The following is a 19,892-nucleotide window of genomic DNA, read 5'->3' on the forward strand; positions in this document are numbered from 1 at the left end:
ACAGTAGACCGTGAATGTTGTGCGTGTTAGACATGTGTCTGTCACAAATCCTTTGGACATAAAGATCCACTGCTGGAGACAAAGCTCGGGCTTTCTTAGGAATGATTACAGCGAAGACCGGTTGAGTGCCAGGAAGTTCAGCCTTACTGCACATAACCAGGGGTTGCTATGGTGGACATAATCTTTGTAGAAGGAAGAATGAATATATATATTCCCCATAAGAATTCCCCATATATATATTCTTATGGGGGAAAAAGTTTCTTGTCCTGAAGATAGATACAGCAGTCTGAAAAAAATTATTACCGTTGTAAATTGGATTTTATACATGCTAGGCATAAAAGGGTTGATAGAGGGCTTACAGTGGATAAACAGTGACACAGAGATCCAAAGCAGTAGGAACAGAAATGGCAGAAGAGGAAGGAGAGCCTGGCAAGGAAGAGCAATAGTAAAGAATCATGAGTTGAAGGCCAGCCTGGACTACAGCAACATTTTTTTTTAATTTATTTAATACTTAATAATAATTCTTTGGTTTCCGGGCAAACATCCCCCTCCCCCCTCCCCTTCCTTATGGGTGTTCCCCTCCCAACCCTCCCCCCATTGCCACCCTCCCCCCAACAGTCTAGTTCACTGGGGGTTCAGTCTTAGCAGGACCCAGGGCTTCCCCTTCCACTGGTGCTCTTACTAGGATATGCATTGCTACCTATGGGGTCAGAGTCCAGGGTCAGTCCATGTATAGTCTTTAGGTAGTGGCTTAGTCCCTGGAAGCTCTGGTTGCTTGGCGTTGTTGTACCTATGGGGTCTCGAGCCCCTTCAAGCTCTTCCAGTTCTTTCTCTGATTCCTTCAATGGGGGTCCTATTCTCAGTTCAGTGGTTTGCTGCTGGCATTCGCCTCTGTATTTGCTGTATTCTGGCTGTGTCTCTCAGGAGCGATCTACATCCGGCTCCTGTCGGTCTGCACTTCTTTGCTTCATCCATCTTGTCTAATTGGGTGGCTGTATATGTATGGGCCACATGTGGGGCAGGCTCTGAATGGGTGTTCCTTCAGTCTCTGTTTTAATCTTTGCCTCTCTATTCCCTGCCAAGGGTATTCTTGTTCCCCTTTTAGAGAAGGAGTGAAGCATTCACATTTTGATCATCCGTCTTGAGTTTCATTTGTTCTAGGCATCTAGGGTAATTCAAGCATTTGGGCTAATAGCCACTTAACAGTGAGCGCATACGATGTATGTCTTTCTGTGATTGGGTTAGCTCACTCAGGATGATATTTTCCAGTTCCAACCATTTGCCTACGAATTTCATAAAGCCGTTGTTTTTGATAGCTGAGTAATATTCCATTGTGTAGATGTACCACATTTTCTGTATCCATTCCTCTGTTGAAGGGCATCTGGGTTCTTTCCAGCTTCTGGCTATTATAAATAAGGCTTCGATGAACATAGTGGAGCACGTGTCTTTTTTATATGTTGGGGCATCTTTTGGGTATATGCCCAAGAGAGGTATAGCTGGATCCTCAGGCAGTTCAATGTCCATTTTTCTGAGGAACCTCCAGACTGATTTCCAGAATGGTTGTACCAGTCCTACAGCAACATCTTACTTGAAAATCAAAATCCAAAGAATAAGAAGGCTCAAGATCTTAGCGGTCAGCCGAAGGAGAAGCAAACCTGCTCTAACAGGCACTCGTTATAAGAGGTGCAAGTCCCAGGAGCTGCTCCTCACCAGGGAGCCTACAGTGTCAGGTGGCCTTGCCTGAACTTGCCTGAAACCTGCCAGTCTGAACTTTGGACGCTAGACCCATAAGCCAGTACTTCCTCGGTAACACGAGGCACCGGGAGCTTGTGCAAGGATAAGAGTCGGTAGGAACAAACAAGGAAGGCTAGAAAGCAGAGGGTCCTGGCAGATAGTGCCAGGTGCACATGGGTGTGGAAGTGTGAGTGGAAACGCCTGGTTGGGTAAACCTGCTCCTGAAAGGCTAGCCCACAGGCTGGTAAACGGATAAAGCCGAGGCCTTGAGCAAGGCACCTCACACCTTGCCGGATCTGAAGATAAAGATCTACCTCAGAGCTTGAGGAACATTTGTGTCACGTTTGTGACCTCAGAGGCGAAGCACAGACACAGTTGGATCTCCATAGTGTTCTCTGAGACCTCAGGAATGAGATCTGTTTCTGAGTCTCTGCCTTCAGTTATAAAGGGAAATAAATGGCTGGGAGTGGTCACTGTTCTCTCTCTCTCTCTCTCTCTCTCTCTCTCTCTCTCTCTCTCTCTCTCTCTCTCTCTCTGTCTCTCTGATGCTTGCTTGCTTTTCTTTCTTTTTCGGTGGGCTCTTCTGCAAATGATCATCCTGAGGAGAGTCCCTCAGCCTCAGCTGGCTCCACCCCTCAGCCCTGCACAAACACGGTGCTAAGTGTACAAACAAGCTTCAGAGGCCGGCACTTAGAACTAGTCCTCAAAAGAATCATTTCAGGTGTGACGAAGGGTTTCAGTCTGTCCATCCCACCAACTTGGAGCCCCTTCTGAGGGGGTGTGTTCTAGCATTCACCCCAAATTACCAATCACTTTGGCTATTAATAGGAGTCGTAATCCTCAACTTTGCTGGACAGGGGAGAAGGTAGGGTTGAAAGGAGGGGTGAGAGATTCTGCTCTGGAGGAATCAGGCATCCTCTTCCCCCAGTCCCCATGTCCTGACATTACAGAGTTGCCCGGCTGGCTCCAGGCAGGCCAACCTGCTCTGGCAAGACCTCTAAGCCCAGGGTATAATTTTTTTGTTCCCTCCCCATAATGGTAGTTGGACAATGAAACTGTGTGTCTTTAACTTTAGTTTCAACCAATCTTAGCAGAGCTCAACAATGAATAATCTTGTCTGCCACTGAGGATGCCACGTGGGGCAACATCTGTGGACACAGGAGACAGTAAGGCTACCTAGCTGTGTCTTAGTGAAATGTAAAATCCCCCACCTTGGTCCCCAAAATCACCTGCACATTTGCAGAGCTGAGAGCTGTGTCCCGAGGGCAGCCCAGTGAACCAGGTGGTAAGCTTTCATTCTCTGAAGCTGACAGATGTCAGTTATATAATTTTATTCAAATTATGACTTAGATGTATAACTCAGCCAGATCAAGGAAGGGGGAAAGCGATGTCTCTGCGCGCTAAGATGTCAAGGTAGAAACTGGCTAGGCGAAGCTAAATCGTCCTATAAGAAACTGTGAATAAATTGGGGCTATTTAGGATGAGTCAGAAGATCTAAGGTGGGTTTTCTATGTGTCTGAGGAACTAACCTAACGCATATTCCAGAGCTCAGTGGGCAAAAGGCAAAGGGAGAAATACTCTGACACCAAATAGCAACACAATTCTAGGTCAGCAATGTTTACAAATGAGAAGGTTGACTTTAGAAACGATCTGTTCCCACGGCTGGCTACGGTCAAGCACTCGGTAGCCATGGCCTATGGGCAGCCTGTGGAAGGCGCTATAGATTCTGGATATGGTTGGGGGGTAGGGATTTCTGAGGACTCACTAGCATGTTAAATATCGCACGTGTCAATAGGAGCTAAAGAGGTCAGAGATAAAATGCTTTGGCCTCCTGAAAACATTCTCCAAGCAGCTGCTGGCCAGCAATGGCAGCTTCACTTACCACTGAGTCCACACCATTAAACATTATTGTCTGGACCTCACAAAGGGAAAGGACGAACCTCCTTATAAAGCCCGCTTTTGGATTTAAGTTAGGCTGAAGTTATCTTGGCAATACAATTAAAAGGATACGTCAAAATTAAAACCATTGTTAAAATTAATCAAAGATTTAGAAAGGTAAAATGAACTTCAGGGCTAGAAATTACGGATTTGAACAATTGTTCTCACATTTTAAACTACATAATGAGCTAAAAATTATGAAGCCTCAGAGGATAGCTATAAAGAGTCGTCTAAAGCTAAAGTCGGGATGAAATGTTTTATCTTTCAAAAGTAAAAAGCAGAACAATTACTCTCCACAAAATGGTATAGGAAGAGGTTTCTGACCTCTGCTAATTGTTTGATTATTCTTCAGAGGGACATACTGGCAGCGTTCTGTGGGGTTTTCAGTAATTACACTCCATTCAATATCGGAAGAATTATAATAATTCTACATGGAACATACTTGTGCCCTTCCGATGCAAAGCCTTTAAAGGAGAAAAACCAGCATAAAGTAAATTAGGGAGATTATCATAGTTACTGTTTATTCTGGGCCTCACTATATCAGAGGCTAATTATACATTGTACACTACATTATCTTGAAGGTGTTTGCCACTTATTTCTCATGCCGATCAGCAGTCCTGCTGGTTTGGGGGACCCTTTGTGAAAGTGAAGTTTGAACAACTTTTCCAATTGCCTCTTTGTGTGTGAGAAAGCATCTCCTGCACACTTGCCGGAACCTTCTGAGCGGAGGCAATAGGCTCACACCGTGTCGCCGTATACACACATGTGTAAGACCCCGGTGCTTGTGCACACATGTATAAGGCTCGATGGGTGTGCACACACACATGTAAGGCCCCGGCTTTCCTGTCATTTTGTTTTTATATGGCAAGCTTTTCTCCAAGTCATTTTCCTTCAGTAAACCACGGTCGTCTGAGAGAGAAAAGCAAGTACCGAGTTTACATCGCCCAGGAGAAATCAGGGAGTACCTGTTCCTGGGTAGAGCCTTTTCAATGTTTCTGTTGGTTGGACTATTCATCCGGTATCTGTGCAGGATTCCTTTCAGAAGCTGGGAAACGAAGTCCAGAGATATAGGTAGGGTCCTCAAAATCAAGCTACTGCTGAAGAAACTGAAACTCCTGGCTAAAATAGTGCTCAGGCCTCGACAGCGTCGTTCCTGGGAGTCAGGGGTCTTGGTTCCTAGCCTTCAGGGTGGGGTATCCTTGACTTGCCCTTTCAGTACTAGACACTGAGTCGAGGGCCTCTCATATGATCAGATAGTGCTTTCCCACTAAGCCACACTCCCCAGCCCGTTCCTGCTTCTTTTGTGTTAGTATTCAAAACACACACACACACACACACACACACACACACACACACACAGACATGAGCTCACGCACACACACGCACACCCTTTAAAATTTTTATTGCAACCAAATACTTAAGAAACTAGGATTGCCTAGTGACGAAAGTAACATAGGCCAACTGAGTTATGGTCCGTTTAAAGACTGTTTAAAATACAAGTGGCATGGAAAAAACCACAGGGTAACGTGAACGTGAAAAACAAAGCCCAGATTTATTTTTAAGATATCGGAAGGCTAGCCCAACAGGGATGGCGCACGTCTTTAATCCCAGCACTCGGGAGGCAGAGGCGGACAGATCTTTGAGTTCAAGGCCAGCCTGGTCTATAGAGTGAGTTCCTGGACAGCCAAGGCTACACAGAGAAACCCTGTCTTGAAAAATCAAAGTCAAACAAACAAATATATATATATGTAATACAATACAAAATAAAATAATTATATATAATATATATTATCAATAATAATTATATATAATTATTTTATTTTGTATTGTTATCACACACACACACACACACACACACACACACACACACACACACACACACATTCAGAAGACAATGTACCAAAATAGTAATGAGTTCACTCCTTGAGTTACTATCTACATAGTTTTATTCCATCCTTACCATTTTGATTTCCTATTCTGTTACTTTGTCAGTATTATAAATTAGGAAGTAAAAGGACAGAAGAAAGGAAAGCAGAATTTGAATTGAAATGCATACTCTTGCTGACACCAAAAATGGCCAGGGAAGCACAGTAGGGCAGCAACGGTTCAAGGAGAATGTTCTGACTTCCCATTGAGTCAGTGGGATCTACCTGTGGAGTAGGAGTCCTGTGGAGTAGGAGAAACCTGGATGCTCACCCTCCTCAGAGCCAGGACAGTTTCAAGGGATGGTGGAAAGGTTTCCCAGCGCCAAAGCACAGGGTCAGAGACACGCTTTCACAAGGAGCAAGCACACAGTGAGGCAAAGACCTGTGTCGCCGAGTCATGAATATTCGTTACCTGCAAATGTACATCAACCTGCTGCCTTCGACATCCCAGAACATGCTGCTTCCTGTGATACCAAGTCTTGCTGGAATAAATAATGTTCCCCCCTTTTGGGATTATACACTAAACCGACTGAGCATTTCCCTTTTCTTTTTGTGATTCCTTACAGCGCATGATTGCAAATACTGCCAGAACGGTGCGCTACTACAGGAGCCAGCCATTCAGTAAGTTCTGCATGCCGTCATGGACATGGTGTGATTAAATCCTTTTTAATGAGACTTTCAAGACACTCCAGGAGTCTGGACAGCATTTGACACAGCTTGGACCATGAGACCCATGTGTGCCTTGGGTTTAAGAACTTTGCTTTGCTGTCGTAAGGCTAAACTGTATTTGCATTATAACTCCAGAAAATAGTGTCAGGATTTTATTTTAGTAAGTGAGCTTGAAGGAAATGCATTTGTTCATGTCAGGGTAGCCAGAACAGGTAGGTTGCAAAGGCCCACATAAGCCTGCTTCCAAGCTGTCCCCAGCGTGACTCACGCTCGATGCTGAGAAGCCCGGCAGCCCTCTGTGAGTCAGTACTATTGTTTATAAACTGGGAAAGGTAATATTTATCGTCTCCTGAGTATGCATGAATGTTTACAGTGCTTTTGCTAAAAAGCCTATGGCAGGGCTCTATATAACATTTTCAGTGTTCCCGGGTGTATGCCGTGAACACCGTGCTATGTTTTCACATCTATGAAATATTACTATTGACAAATGGCCATTTTAGCCTGTTGGGTGCTGCCGTCTCCCCGGGCCTAGAACTTGGGATAAGGACCAGAGCTTTGCAGTTCCGGTCTGGTTTGGGAGAAAGCAGGTGAACCCTTGGAAGTTTTGTGCTAATGTCATTATGGGAGTCATTTTGGAGAACTGACATCGGTATAAGATGACACAGATGTGACAGCACCATCCTCTCCAGAAGAGACTGACAGGTTCTCGTTTTAATAATCACAGTGGTGTGCTCTTTGTAGTGTAGCTCTGGCCCAAAGCCAGAGCTTGCTAACCCAGAATGCCAGGACTCCTCTTCCTCCTCTTCCTCCTCCTCCTCTTTCTCTTCCTCCTCCTCTTTCTCTTCTTCCTCTTCCTCTTCCTCCTCCTCCTCCTCCTCTTTCTCCTCCTCCTCCTCCTCTTCCTCTTCTTCCTCCTCCTCTTCCTCCTCCTCCTCTTCCTCTTCTTCCTCCTCCTCTTCCTCCTCCTCCTCTTCCTCTTCTTCCTCCTCCTCTTCCTCCTCCTCCTCTTCCTCCTCCTCCTCTTCCTCCTCCTCTTCCTCTTCCTCTTCTTCCTCTTCCTCCTCCTCCTCTTCCTCCTTTTCAATGTTCAAGAGAAAGAAAGAAAAAGAAAACCAGAGAAAGTAGTTTTGGCTTAGAGAGTGAGAAAAGCTTTAAAAGTTAATTCAAACAACCACACCCTCCGGCTTCTAAAAAATGAGAAGGGTCTTACATGCCACCACCCCTTTCTTTCTACATGGATTCTGCCAGAATTCAAGTATCTCATATCTTTTCCTATAGTAATGTGCTTTGTGTGTAAAAGACATAGCCATAAATCAACTGAAAAGGAGGAGAAGCAGTACCAGTTACAACAAGCTTATAAGCCAGAATCCATGGCCCTTCAGGGGATTCCAAGACATTCTCGAAATTACATGCAAAGACTCCTATGTGCTGAAGAGGGCTCAGAGCCTCGAGGAGGGTTCTCAGGGAGGTTCCAGAACCAAACAGAAGCAGTGGTAGCTTTGTTTCACCAGCCTCTTTGGCAGTAAATTCTACATTCTTCCACATCTTTAAGGAAAGTGAGGAGATTTTTTTTTTTTAATTTTCCACTGCATTTGTTGAACTTATCAGCAAGTGCTGGTAAACAACAGCTGCTGGGCTCTGAAGTCAACAATCTATAGATAAAGCTATAGGAATAGATTCATAAACATCGTGGGGCTATGTACAATGTAATTACAGTATATTGTACACGCAGAGTACACTGCCAGTGGCAAGCGGAGGAAATTAAGCACAATGTGTTCTGTGCTTCACTGTGGTATTATTGATATGTGATAATTACCCTGATGAGTTTCTTCTTACAGCGAGCAGGGGCCTTTGTGGCTTGTCCCTGCTTTCTGTGCTCTCAGACCTGCTTCACTCCCCTCCAGCCCTTTATGCAGATGGCGCTCTAATTGTTATGCGGAGTAGGGAGTGGAGCTGACAGGAACAACCGGACTTTAGAAAGCAGCGTAGGGGTGGGAGGGAAGAGCTCTGGTCCAGAGTCCAGATTCCAGCTCCGCCACTCCTGCATACTACTAGGGAAGGGAGTGACCCCAGGAGAGTGACCCCTAGAGTTCAGCAGAGGGCTGGACTATGTATAAACAACATTTCCTTCTTTGTATGGAAAGCCTCAATTTAAAATTTGGAGAAATTTACAGGGGAGACATTTAGATTCCCTGTTTCAAAAAGAAAGAGAAGGTGGGGGGGGGGGGGGGAGGTAGGAAGGAACAACCAGAAGCAAAGCGAAGTCCGGCCGGCCATTCTGGACAGATCCCTACACGATGATGGTGGTCAGGAGCCTGGTAACCACTTCCTGAGATACTGTGCTTCCAATTTCCAGCTCTGCTATTGAATCTGGCCTTCCTCCTTCTTATATTATATGGTGTGTAGGAACTATACAAGTTAGATTTTCTTGGAGTCCTGGTTTGAATAAAATCCACCTACCTTTTTGATAGCCCAAGTATTCACATCCATAGATAAAAATAAAACAGTCAGTGGACTTTCAGAGCAAGTCATGTCAGAGAAGAAAAGTTTACTAGAAGTCACCAATTAGCCAGAAGGTATCCTTACTCCAATTCGAGCTGTGCCTAGGGACATACAGCTGGAGTGGTACTGTATGTGTATGCAGGCAGAGGGGGCCTACGAGGCCCGAGGCCCACTGGCTGGCTTCAGATCAGACGTGGTGTTAAGTGCTTTTCCGAGTTGCTAATGAAGCTCCATCTTTGACGTTAGTCCTCATCTGGATCAAAGGGGGTGGAGACAGAGTATGAGACACAGAGGTGAGCTGGGAAGGGAAAACAATTTTCATCTGTCACCAGGGCCATCAGACGGATGCTTCCCTTTTTATTTGGTGCCTTTGTGTGTATATGTGTATGTGTGCGCAATACAAAGGAAAATGATCAAAAGAGATGATTCCAGGGAGAAAAGAAAATTGGAGGGTAGGTGGAAGTAGATGGACCAACCAAGTAGAAATATTCCAGTGGAATGGTGTGTGGAAAGGTCTTGACAGAACCCAGGGAATCGATGATAAATGTAATAAGTCAGTGGGGGGAAGAAAGCCGCATCTCACATGCAGATATTACGCAATGCCAACTCTCCTGCTATTCTTTTAACAGATCCGGATGCTGCTCAAGCTAATAAGAACCATCAGGATGTCCGGAGTTATGTACGGCAATTAAATGTGATTGACAACCAGAGAACTTTATCACAGATGTCACACAGATTAGAGCCTCGCAGGCCATAGACATCTGCAGTGCCCAGAGTGATGCTCCGTCTCCAGTCCACAATCTTTCAAAAGATGCTGTGTATGCTACTACTGACTGTGTTGCTACTAGAGAATTCCCCAGAATGAGCAAGAGACACCTCCTGAGAGCCCCTCGGGGCCACATCCTGCTTTCCGACCACACAGGAGAAGCGATCTGTCTTGTCTAACGCGGACATGCCGTAGCTTAGGAACCATCAGCTGTAGTCATCTCCTTCACGGTTGGCACACCACCGCCAGGCTCACGTGAAGGCATAACCTCGGCGAGGGCTACACCAGGCCCCTGACATCCCTTCCCAGGCTGTTGCAGCATGAGACTGTGCCGTGGATAGGTTTGACTTGGAATCGCCTGCGATGATATAATTGAATGATTTGTTTACTTAGCACCTTATTTGGGGTCTGGGTTCTGGGGAGGGTGTTGACCATAAAAGTCCAAATTATCCATCATGTTCCTCCATCGTCATAATCTTACCTCTGAAGGAATGGAACCTCATCACAACACTATGAAACATTATGACTGTTCAGTCTGTAATTTCGGAATGATCTATAGAATAATATGTTTACATTGTAACTTTTAAAAACTTACAAATCAGGATTACACACATGAGAATTCCACTAAGAAACACCAAGGTTCTTAATATCGCCAGCGTTAAGATAGAAAGTAACATTTCAGAAGAGCACAATATACACAAAACATTTTTTCAAATTGAAATATTTTCCTGGGCATTAAAAAACCTTTCCACTACAAATTTATTGTTACTGATGAAAAAAAAAGCATATTTTCTGGACTTAAATGTTATTACAAAAATCTTAATTTTCAGCAATTGTTTTGCACTTTCAGATAGATTGTAAATAGGTTATGCAGTCAATGGTATAGAATTATTTATTTGCTACATAATAGACATTGTGCCAAATAATTCCTTTTTATTTATTTTATTCAGTATGAAATTTTGGAGTACATTTTTTCTGTTTTCTTAATTAGACTACATTTAATGTATAGGAATTGTATGTACATATCTCTTCTGTAAATAACAGCCAGTATCTTCATTAAATATACTTGACAAGAAATATTTTTTATTGTCAGGGTCTTTGACACAGAAAGTGTCTCCTTTCAATATTGTGGATACTGGAATGTTTTCATTTATTTAGTGTGTGTATGTGTGTATGTGTATGTGTGTGTGTGTGTGTGTGTATGCGAGTGTATAAGTGTGTGTAAGTGTGTGCATGTGTATGTGTGTGTATAAGTGTGTGTGTAAGTGTGTGTAAGTGTGTGTATGTGTGTGTGTATAAGTGTGTGTATGTGTGTGTATGTGTGTATGTGTGTATGTGTGTGTATGTGTGTATAAGTGTGTGTGTGTATGTGTATGTGTGTGTATGTATGTGTGTGTATGTGTGTGTATGTGTATGTGTGTGTATGTGTGTATGTGTGTATGTGTGTATGTGTGTGTATGTGTATGTGTGTGTATGTGTATGTGTGTGTATGTGTGTGTGTATGTGTGTGTGTATGTGTGTGTGTATGTGTGTGTGTGTGTGTGTATGTGCTGGAGACTGAACCTATGGCCACATGCTTGCTAAGCACACACCCAACTTTATGTGTGCACTGGAGACTGAACTCAGGGTCATATGCATGCTAAGCACACACTCAACCAAGAGCTCCAACCCAGACTGAATGTGTTTGCTTTGTTTTTGTTGAAATAAGCTCATATACTCATAATCAAGCTCACCCTCTCAAGGTGATCTAGTGAGCTTTAGCATGTTCATGCGTGATAGTGTAAAACCATTGTCACTGACATCAGACTGTGGCTGTGGGGAGGGGCTGATCATGAGTCGTTATCTCTCACTCTCCTTCACCCCAAGGCAACCCTAATCTACTCTTTGTTGCTGGGAGCTTGCTCTGCACCTCCTACGTTGGAATCATGTGATACAAGCCTTCGGTGTCCGGCTCCCTTCATTTAACCCAGTCTTCGAGGTTCTTTTGTGTTCCCTCTTGTATCACAGTCCATTCCACTATGTGGCTGACCCCTGTGTGTTAGATGAGGGGGCCATATTTTCTTCACCCTTCTTATCACCTTTGAGCCACCAGAAACGCTGTTGTTATAAGAAGGCAGTGGGTGCGGAACTGCATGTATGGGGCCTCATACCGAGTGGGAAGCTTTAAGAAGGAGACACCTAAAAGTCTTTATATTGCGGATCTATCTGTTTGTTTAGTAAGTCTATTTTTTTCCACAGTGTGAGTGTGTTCCAGACAGTATCAGTCTCACAAGTTCACATTATTTCCCCACCAGCAGAAATACAACTACAAAGACAAGAGAACGAAGACACTGTCTTCAAACACGTTCGGAGGCCACTGCATAGCAGGTCTGGTTCTTACAAATGCGTCCTGGTTCTCATTAATATATTAACGACTCTGAGAAGTCCAATTAAATTTGGCTTAACATCCCACAGTTAAAACCTACCTTGCCAAATGCTAAACCAGGTAAATGGCTTTCTATGTTTCCTTAGATAATATTTCGGTGCCCTAAAGAATAATTATTGCACGCAATATTGACGTCTGCCTATAAGTACACACATACAATGCCAGGGATGTTCTTTAAATCACAAAATAAATTTCCCTATAGTCGCGATTGTTCAATGTTTCACTATATCATAGGCCTTAATTAGCTGCAAAGGTTTCACTGTTATGGCTTTCTAGATGGTCTATAAAGATCATTAACAGGGTGAGTGTCCATTCTTCCTTGCTTTCATCTTACTCTTCTTTATTCCTGCAGTCCTCATAAGCTGCTGTCCCGTGCTCACCAGCACCATTCCCCAATTCCACGGTGACAGACACTCTAACCTCATCTGAATTTACTTTCAACATCATTAAAAATTAATGCATATTCTCCCACATGTATTACCCTGGTCTCCCAAATGGGAATAACAATTACTACGTGAAATAATGGTAAGAGGTTTTAATTACAACTGGCTCTTATATAAACACATTAAATTCCTTTGTTCGAGGAAGAAAGGATGAGGTCAAAAAATTAGGACTCTGAAAAGTATACATACAGTAGTAGCCAGGAAACCCTTCCTGAATCAGGAGAAGCAGTTAATATTTTAAAACTTGCAAACAAGCCAAAAGAAAATGAGATGCCTACAGGGTCATAAGAAGGATAATGAGGTTTGCTGAAAGACGTGGGGGGGGGGGGGAAAGAGAATGTTTTTCCCAAAAGCTCCAGTAGAAAATTATACATTTATGTGTTTAACATAACTGCTCAGCGAGGTCACTGGCATAGAGTCCAGTAGCTGAGTTTTCCCAGCAGCGTTTGAACGCCATGCAGGTTAAATACATTTCCCTCCCGAATTCAATGTGGCATTTCCTCTCAAGCTATGAATGCTGATCAATGACTACCAGTGTGAGAAAATTAAAAGAAGTGTCACTCTGGTTTCAAATTGTGCTTCTGATAATAATAAAAATTCAGCATAGGGAAGCCGTGTGGTAAAATGAGTCCCTGCCTTGAATAGCTTTTCCTTTGTTGTCGATCTAAAATGCATTACACGTCTTGCTTCTGAGTAATTTGAATCTGTCCTACATAGCACAGTGTAGTGTTGCACGAGCAGGCCACAGCAGCCTCTACTTACAAATTGGAGACAACCTTTAACTCAGTTATCGCCGGTCATTATTTCTATTTGCTCACTGGGTCCATTGATCCATTAGTGGGTAATAATTGGCCTGCACTATAGTTTGCATCTTGAGCATCCCTAAAGTGTTTTTATGTCCCCAACGCATGGTGATATTGGGAGATAGTGGCACCTTTAATAAGTGGAACCTATGGAAAGAATTGAGGTCATAGGGGAGCCTTTAATGGGTGGGGCCTCAGAAGGAAGTCAGGTCACTGGGAGCAAGGGTTGCTAGGATTCAAGCCTCTTCTTCCTGGCAATCCTGATGCAAGGAACTTCCTCTACCATGTGCCCCAACAGGCCATGGGGCAATGTGGTCAAAGGACTTTGGATTGGAGCCAATGACCTTGAGCCAAAAATATAATTTTCTTCCTCAAATCTCAAGTATTTTGGGAGGTCTCTACAGACTCAGGATTCAGTGCTGCAACAAGCCACAGGGAGTTCCTCTTCTCGGAGCTTACCATAGAGTGGGGCGAAACAGAAGAAGAAACATGACCAGACAGACACATATAAAAACCCATTCAAGGGAAGTTATGATGTTAGTGTGCACAATGAGGATTTAAATTCCTGAGGTGAGGAAAATGTGGCCAGTGGAATTGTCAGTTGATCTGAGCTCTGGAGGAGAGGAGGAAGAGGGTTTGTTATATGATGGAAATGATACTCGTAGCCAGGGCTAGGATGCTCAGGTGCCTACAGGGATCATGGGTAATACTCCATGATGTGCTGGTGAGCTAAGGAAGACTTACTTTTTTGGTTCTTACTTTTACTTGAGTAGTGTGCAGATATGGAAGAATAGAGTTGAACTTCAGATGGTGAGGCCCTGGAGGGGAGATCCATTGTTCTGATCTGTCACCGCACCTGATTTATGGAGAGCACTACCCACCATACCTTAGTCACGTCATTGTGCAAGTTAGGAAGGAGCTGAAACAAACAAACAAAACCTACAGTCGCCCACCTTCCCTTCACCTAAATCTTTTGTAGGACACATTTCAACTTCATTGGGATAGAATACAAGAAACTCAAACTTGCCCTCTAAAACTCTTTTGTAAGTAAGCAATTCAATGCCACTCCACCACACAGATCCGTCCCCATACTAACTCTAGCTATCTTGAGCCATGACTGCATCAGAGTAACCCCAGTCAGTTTTCTGCTTTGTTTCCCAGCTGGCCAGAAATAGCCAGAGTAATTGGAGTGGTATATGGGACTTTACACCTGGCCCCTGGAGCCAGGAATGTACTTGACTCTGAGACGAGCTTAAGATAAACCAGGCATTATATGTCTGGCTTGGGCTAAGTCATTTTTGACCTGAACAATGCATATGCTCTTCCCTTGACCTAAGCTAAAGGGCTCTGTACCAACTTGCTGCTGCCTATGACCAGACTTTTCTCAGGAAATCCTCCCAATAAATTGTATTCTGTGTAACCTAGATCTTTTCTCTTTCTTTGGGTCCATGGTAACTCTGAGCTGGTCCTCACACACTGAAGCCAAGTTATTCTGGATCAGAAACATTTATATCATTGGACAGCTATCACGATCTGTCCGATACCCTTCCAGCACCCAGAGTGGAGCCCCACACCCCTCAGGCAGTACACCCCACTTCTCCTACAGATGTACTAACAGCCATTCTACCTGTCTCTGTATGTGCCCGTCATGTGCTGCATGTAGGGGCAGTCATTCAGTACTTGCCCTTTTGTCCTTCTGTGTCTGAGGTTTTTGGTGTAGTTTAATGTATTTGAGCTTCATCCGTGTTGTATCATGTGTCAAACGGGAATCTTCTTCCCCTCTAAGGCTGATTTTATTTTTCCCTTGTGACACAGGTCTCATGTAGCTCAAGTTAGCCTTGAACTCAGTACATAGCTGACGATGGCCTTGAACTTCTAATCTTCCTACAGTACTGGGATGATAGCCATAAGTTACTTTACCTGGTTTATGAATTGCTCAGTATTGAATCCAGGGCCTCAGGAATGCTAAGTAAGCATTCTACCAGCTGAGCTACAGCCCCAGTCCAAGGCTAACTTATCAACAGTCCGTTCATGTACATAATATATTTTGTTAATTTATCCATCTATTGACAGACATGTGGCTTATTTCTAACCTTTGGCTATTGTGGATAACACTAATTTATGAGTGTAGGCATAAGAATACCTGCTCAAGCTCCAGCTTTTTTAACTCTAGGGGTGAAATTGCTAAATCATATCGCAATTCTATGTTTAATTGTCAAACAATATCTTTGACAGTTTATTCTTTGAAATGTTCATATTTTGATACAGTTTATCTATACTCACCATCACTCTGCCAAGGTATCCTATCCACCCAGTTACCTCCTTCCAGCTCCCCTATTGCCCCCACCCTGTCACCCTCCCAAGTTAATGTCCTCCTTTTGTTGTTATTAATAACCCCTGAATCCAGTCAACACTGTCTATCCGCACATGGGTGTGAGGTCATCTCCTAGAGCGTGGACAACCTATCAGCATTCACTTCCACAAAGTAGAGTGACTCTTTCTCCATCACTGCTAATAGCTTCTCCACCAAGGATGAAGTCTTGGGGGTCCTCCTCCATTCCTGATGTAATTTTGACCAGCTAGATTTGTGCAGTATCTTGAGAAGATAACCACAGGTGCTGTGAATGGATGTGTGCAATAGCAATGTCATATCCAGAAATTAGCATTTCACAACTTTTCTCCTCATTGGTTAGTTCTTTCTGCTTACTCTTCCACACTGTTTCCAGAGCCTTGAAGGGAACAGGTTAGTATAGACGATTCATTCACAGTTGAGTGCTCAGAGTTACTAATACATGATACATTGACCAAATGACTGTCTGCATTAACCACTACGCTATTTACATATATTAAATCTTTATGTGTAAGCGCACATGGGCATAGGAGTTTGCATTTGTGTGACACAGCACATGCATGGAAGTCAGAGAAAATCAAGTGTCAGCCCCCATCTCTCATCTTGTTAGAGACAGCGTCTCTTATCTTACTGGCTGGCCCACAGGCTTCCTGGGATCTCATGCCTCCCCTCCTATCTTGCCAGAGAAACACACGGATTGCAGGTGTGTGCCCCTGCATTCAGCGCTGGTGATCCCAGCTCACTAAGTTTTGAAGGGCTTGCCACACTTTCTCCCACAGTGGCTGTACCATCTTATGGGCGTGACCCACATGTTGACATGACCCACAATTGCCTGTGTGATCTCCTTTAGGATGAAGCTGTCAATGTCCCCCATGGGGAGGTGGTGTCTAGGGGACTGGGGACTTGGTATTTGGGTGCAGTAGTGTAGGAATGACTTGGGTGTGTCCCCTGAGGGGTTACATAATGGAAGCTTGGTCAACAGTGTGGCAGTATTGGGAAATGATAGAAACCATTATAATGTAACTAGATCACAGGAGCATATAGTGGGACCTTGCTTCATTCTTGTGATCTGAAGAGAAAGCCTGGGCTCCTTTTCTCTTGGCCTTCTTCCTCACCATGGACTTTCCCTCCTCACACACTTGCTCTTACCACGATGCCATTCACCATGAGGCTCTCATTAGAGGCTGGGTAGATGAGGTTCTGATCTTGGACTTGTAGCCTCCAAACCTGTAAGCTAAACAAACCTCCTTTCTTCATACACTGCCCAGCCTTAGTAATCCTCTAAACTACCAAGGTGTGCATGAGATGTGATGAGAGTGGATTAGTAGAGCAGGTTTCCAAGCTTTGACACATGATTGCCTATGTGGTGATCATGGCCCCAGGACCTTGATCCGTCTGTAATCCTGTTGCTCGGTGTGTTAATCTGACACCAGAAGAGGGGAAAGAAATGAACGGCTGATGTTACTAACCCTGACAGAATAAAGATGTGCAAGTGTGAGGGTGCCTTCCTTGCTTAGGCATGTGTTTACCAAGCAGTTAGGGAACATCAGGAACACGATGTCCCAGAAATCCAGAACCTTGCTCTTTCTGGCAATTTCCATCAGTTGAAGCTTTGCCATGAAGCCCAAGGCACTGCAAAGCTCATAGGTCCTGATATTCCTTTCCTGGTCCTGGAAAAGAGAGGTGCATAGAACACCATAGGGAAGCTTCCTGGGGCCACCCTAGTCCTATCTTGCAGGTCTCTCTTCCTAACCAAGGAAGAATCAGGAATAGAGGAGGCCCAGCCCAAGAAAATACAGAGAGCACAGCATTCTCTGGATCAGGTTTCAGCAGCATCTGTGTCTACAGGGCAAATAGGTGATTCCCAGCATCCCTCCTGCTGTTCCCTTAGCTGGGGCAGCGGTCACCAGTAGAGTGGTGACACCTGGGACTTGGCAGAAACACAGCATAACTGATGGTTCCCAGCCCGGGCTGGGATGTTTCAGGGCAGGTGGACATGTGATGACAGATCTGTCTTTGCAGCAGAAAGAAGTTATCTGGGTAAGAAGGCACAACACCTTGGCATGGGGTTGGAGATGGATTCTGCAGGTCCCAAGATGCCTTTAGAAGGATAAAGAAAGAAAGATGTGGATCAGTGGAAAGACAAACTTTGCCCGTGAGTCCTTCAGTCGCTCTGTGTATTAGTCAACATTCTCCTGAGAGACAGAACTGTGGAACAAGCCTGTTCTTCATGATACATTTTCTTCAAAGGGGAGGCATTATAAGAAATTAGCTCATGTAATTACAGAGGCTGAGGAACACAGTCTGCAGTACGAGATGGTAGGCTTGGGACTCAGGAGGTCCAAAGCAGGCCCAGCGTATTCCAGGCTGCAGCTCTGTAGGTAAAGAGCCAGGCTAGAACCAGCACTTGAGGATGAAAGCCCCCATTCCTGCAGTCTAACCGGCTAAGTTCAGGCTTAATGCGCCAATTAAAGGAACCCGTAATGGTTAGAAGCACAGAAAGGAGATTTGCTTTATGCACAGCACGAAGACTAGCTAAAGGTGTCTGTCTTCCAGGCAGTAACAGGACTTTTAGGTTAAAATAAAGGATGGACAAGTGCAAGCAGCAAGAGGTATATAAATGAAACTGTCCCAGTCAAGGTGTGGGCCTGTCAGTCATGGTCACAGCTTGGGTCCTGCAAAGTGGTCTGATATGAAGTTATTGTTGTTGCTGTAGTCATGTGAAGGAGTAATCTAGTTTTGACAAGATGATCTGGTCCAGGGTGGAACATCACTATCATAGATAATTGTCCTAATCTGGGCTGACGTGAGGGGTTCTGTCCTGGGAGGCTTTGTTTTTCCTGGAATCCAAGGTGACTTGCAGGGTTTAGGACAATGACTAATCTCTGTACCTTCAACCTTGGATGGTGATGGGCTTAGGGTAACTGGAAGGTATTCCGTGCATGATTGGTAAGCCTATGCAAAGTCTACCACAAACCAAGGGCCAGAAGGCAGAGTATGCTACTAGCTTGCCTGCCTGCCTTCCTTCCTTCCTTCCTTCCTTCCTTCCTTCCTTCCTTCCTTCCTTCCTTCCATCCTTCCTTCCTTCCTTCCTTCCTTCCTTCCTTCCTTCCTCCCTTACTTCCTTCCTTTTTGTTTTCTTTCCCTTCTTTTCAAGCTCGATGCACGCTAGAGTCATCTGAGAAGAGACAATCTTAATTGAGGGAGTGCCTTATCATTTAGGCTGTAGGCAAGTCTATAAGACACGGTCTTGGTGATGTGAGAAATCCCAGCCCACTATGGGCAGTGCCACCCTGGAAAGGTGGTCCTGGGTTCTATGAGAAAGCAAGCTGGGTAGCCACGAGGACAAACCAGTAGGCAGCATCTTTCTACCGTCTCTGCTCCAGTTCTTGCCTCCAGGTTCCTGCCTTGAGCTCCTGCCCTGACTTCCCTCCGTGATGATTTGCAACCTGGGTCTATAAGCTGAACAAACCATTTCTTCCCCAAGTCGATTTTAGTCATGGTGACTATCACACACACACACACACACACACACACACACACACACACACACACACACACACACACACACAGAGCAAAGCATGACACAGAGATGCCAGGTTTTCCCTGTGCACTTAGTTTCCTCTGGGTCGAAGGGAGGAATTGATGCTTTGTAAGGAGACCTGGTAATACTGATGAGGTCTAGAGGCAGTCTGCTGGAAGGTGACGTTCTTCTTAGGGGAAGCTGGTCACTTTCTTCTATTTAGGTGCCTTCCACTGATTCCAGCTGCATCAGAGTGCCTCTGTCCTAAAATCAGTCTGCTTTACCTAAAATACTTCAATTTAAAGATCAGTCTTATTCCCCAAATACCCATTGAGTTGGCACATAAATCAAACATCACGGAGTATCGCAAACCACTTCAATCAGTGAGTTTTAGAAAGCACTTTTCTCCGCCTCCTGCACCCATGCAGAACTTCAAAGCCACACTGCTGAAATGGTAGAAGCAGGGAAGAGAAAGTCATTGTGATCTTGCTGTCATCTGCTAGAGTGAGGGTGACACACAGGAGGGATGGCTGGAGAATCTGCCTCTCTGTGTTGGGAGTTGTTCCAGACCTGGTGAAGCCACTTGTTTAAAGTATTTGTCTTGGTGACTTTAGCAATCCTGGGAGAGGCAACATAGGACAAAAGAAAGAAGTCAAGCTTGAGCATTGCTTGATCTGCGGTTGACTTAGGAACACTCACATTTGCATGGTTTGGGGGGGGCTCTTTCTAGCTACTACCATCTCACTGGAGAACCCCTCAACCAGACTTCCCTGCGTGTGCTATGGTCTGTACCAAAGGCTTTGGAGGACACGCC

General features: G+C 44.5%; 1 protein-coding gene across 15 annotated transcripts in view; it reads left to right on the forward strand.

Annotated features, from left to right (window-relative positions):
* The window catches only part of Rapgef4 (Rap guanine nucleotide exchange factor 4), a 292,481-nt gene extending 281,870 nt beyond the window's left edge, over positions 1-10,611 (forward strand). For 14 of the 15 annotated variants that reach the window (XM_087649242.1, XM_087649247.1, XM_087649219.1 and 11 more), the window contains 2 exons: positions 6,164-6,218; positions 9,398-10,611. In XM_087649242.1, coding sequence (XP_087505368.1) covers positions 6,164-6,218; positions 9,398-9,525 — 183 coding nt within the window. In that variant the 3' untranslated portion in view covers positions 9,526-10,611. 15 annotated transcript variants of the gene reach the window in all.
* Positions 10,612-19,892: the final 9,281 nt, after the last annotated feature.

The sequence above is a fragment of the Rattus norvegicus genome, chromosome 3 (genome assembly GCF_021556685.1).
Source record: "Rattus norvegicus strain SHRSP/BbbUtx chromosome 3, alternate assembly SHRSP_T2T, whole genome shotgun sequence".
NCBI classification, from domain to species: Eukaryota; Metazoa; Chordata; class Mammalia; order Rodentia; family Muridae; genus Rattus; species Rattus norvegicus.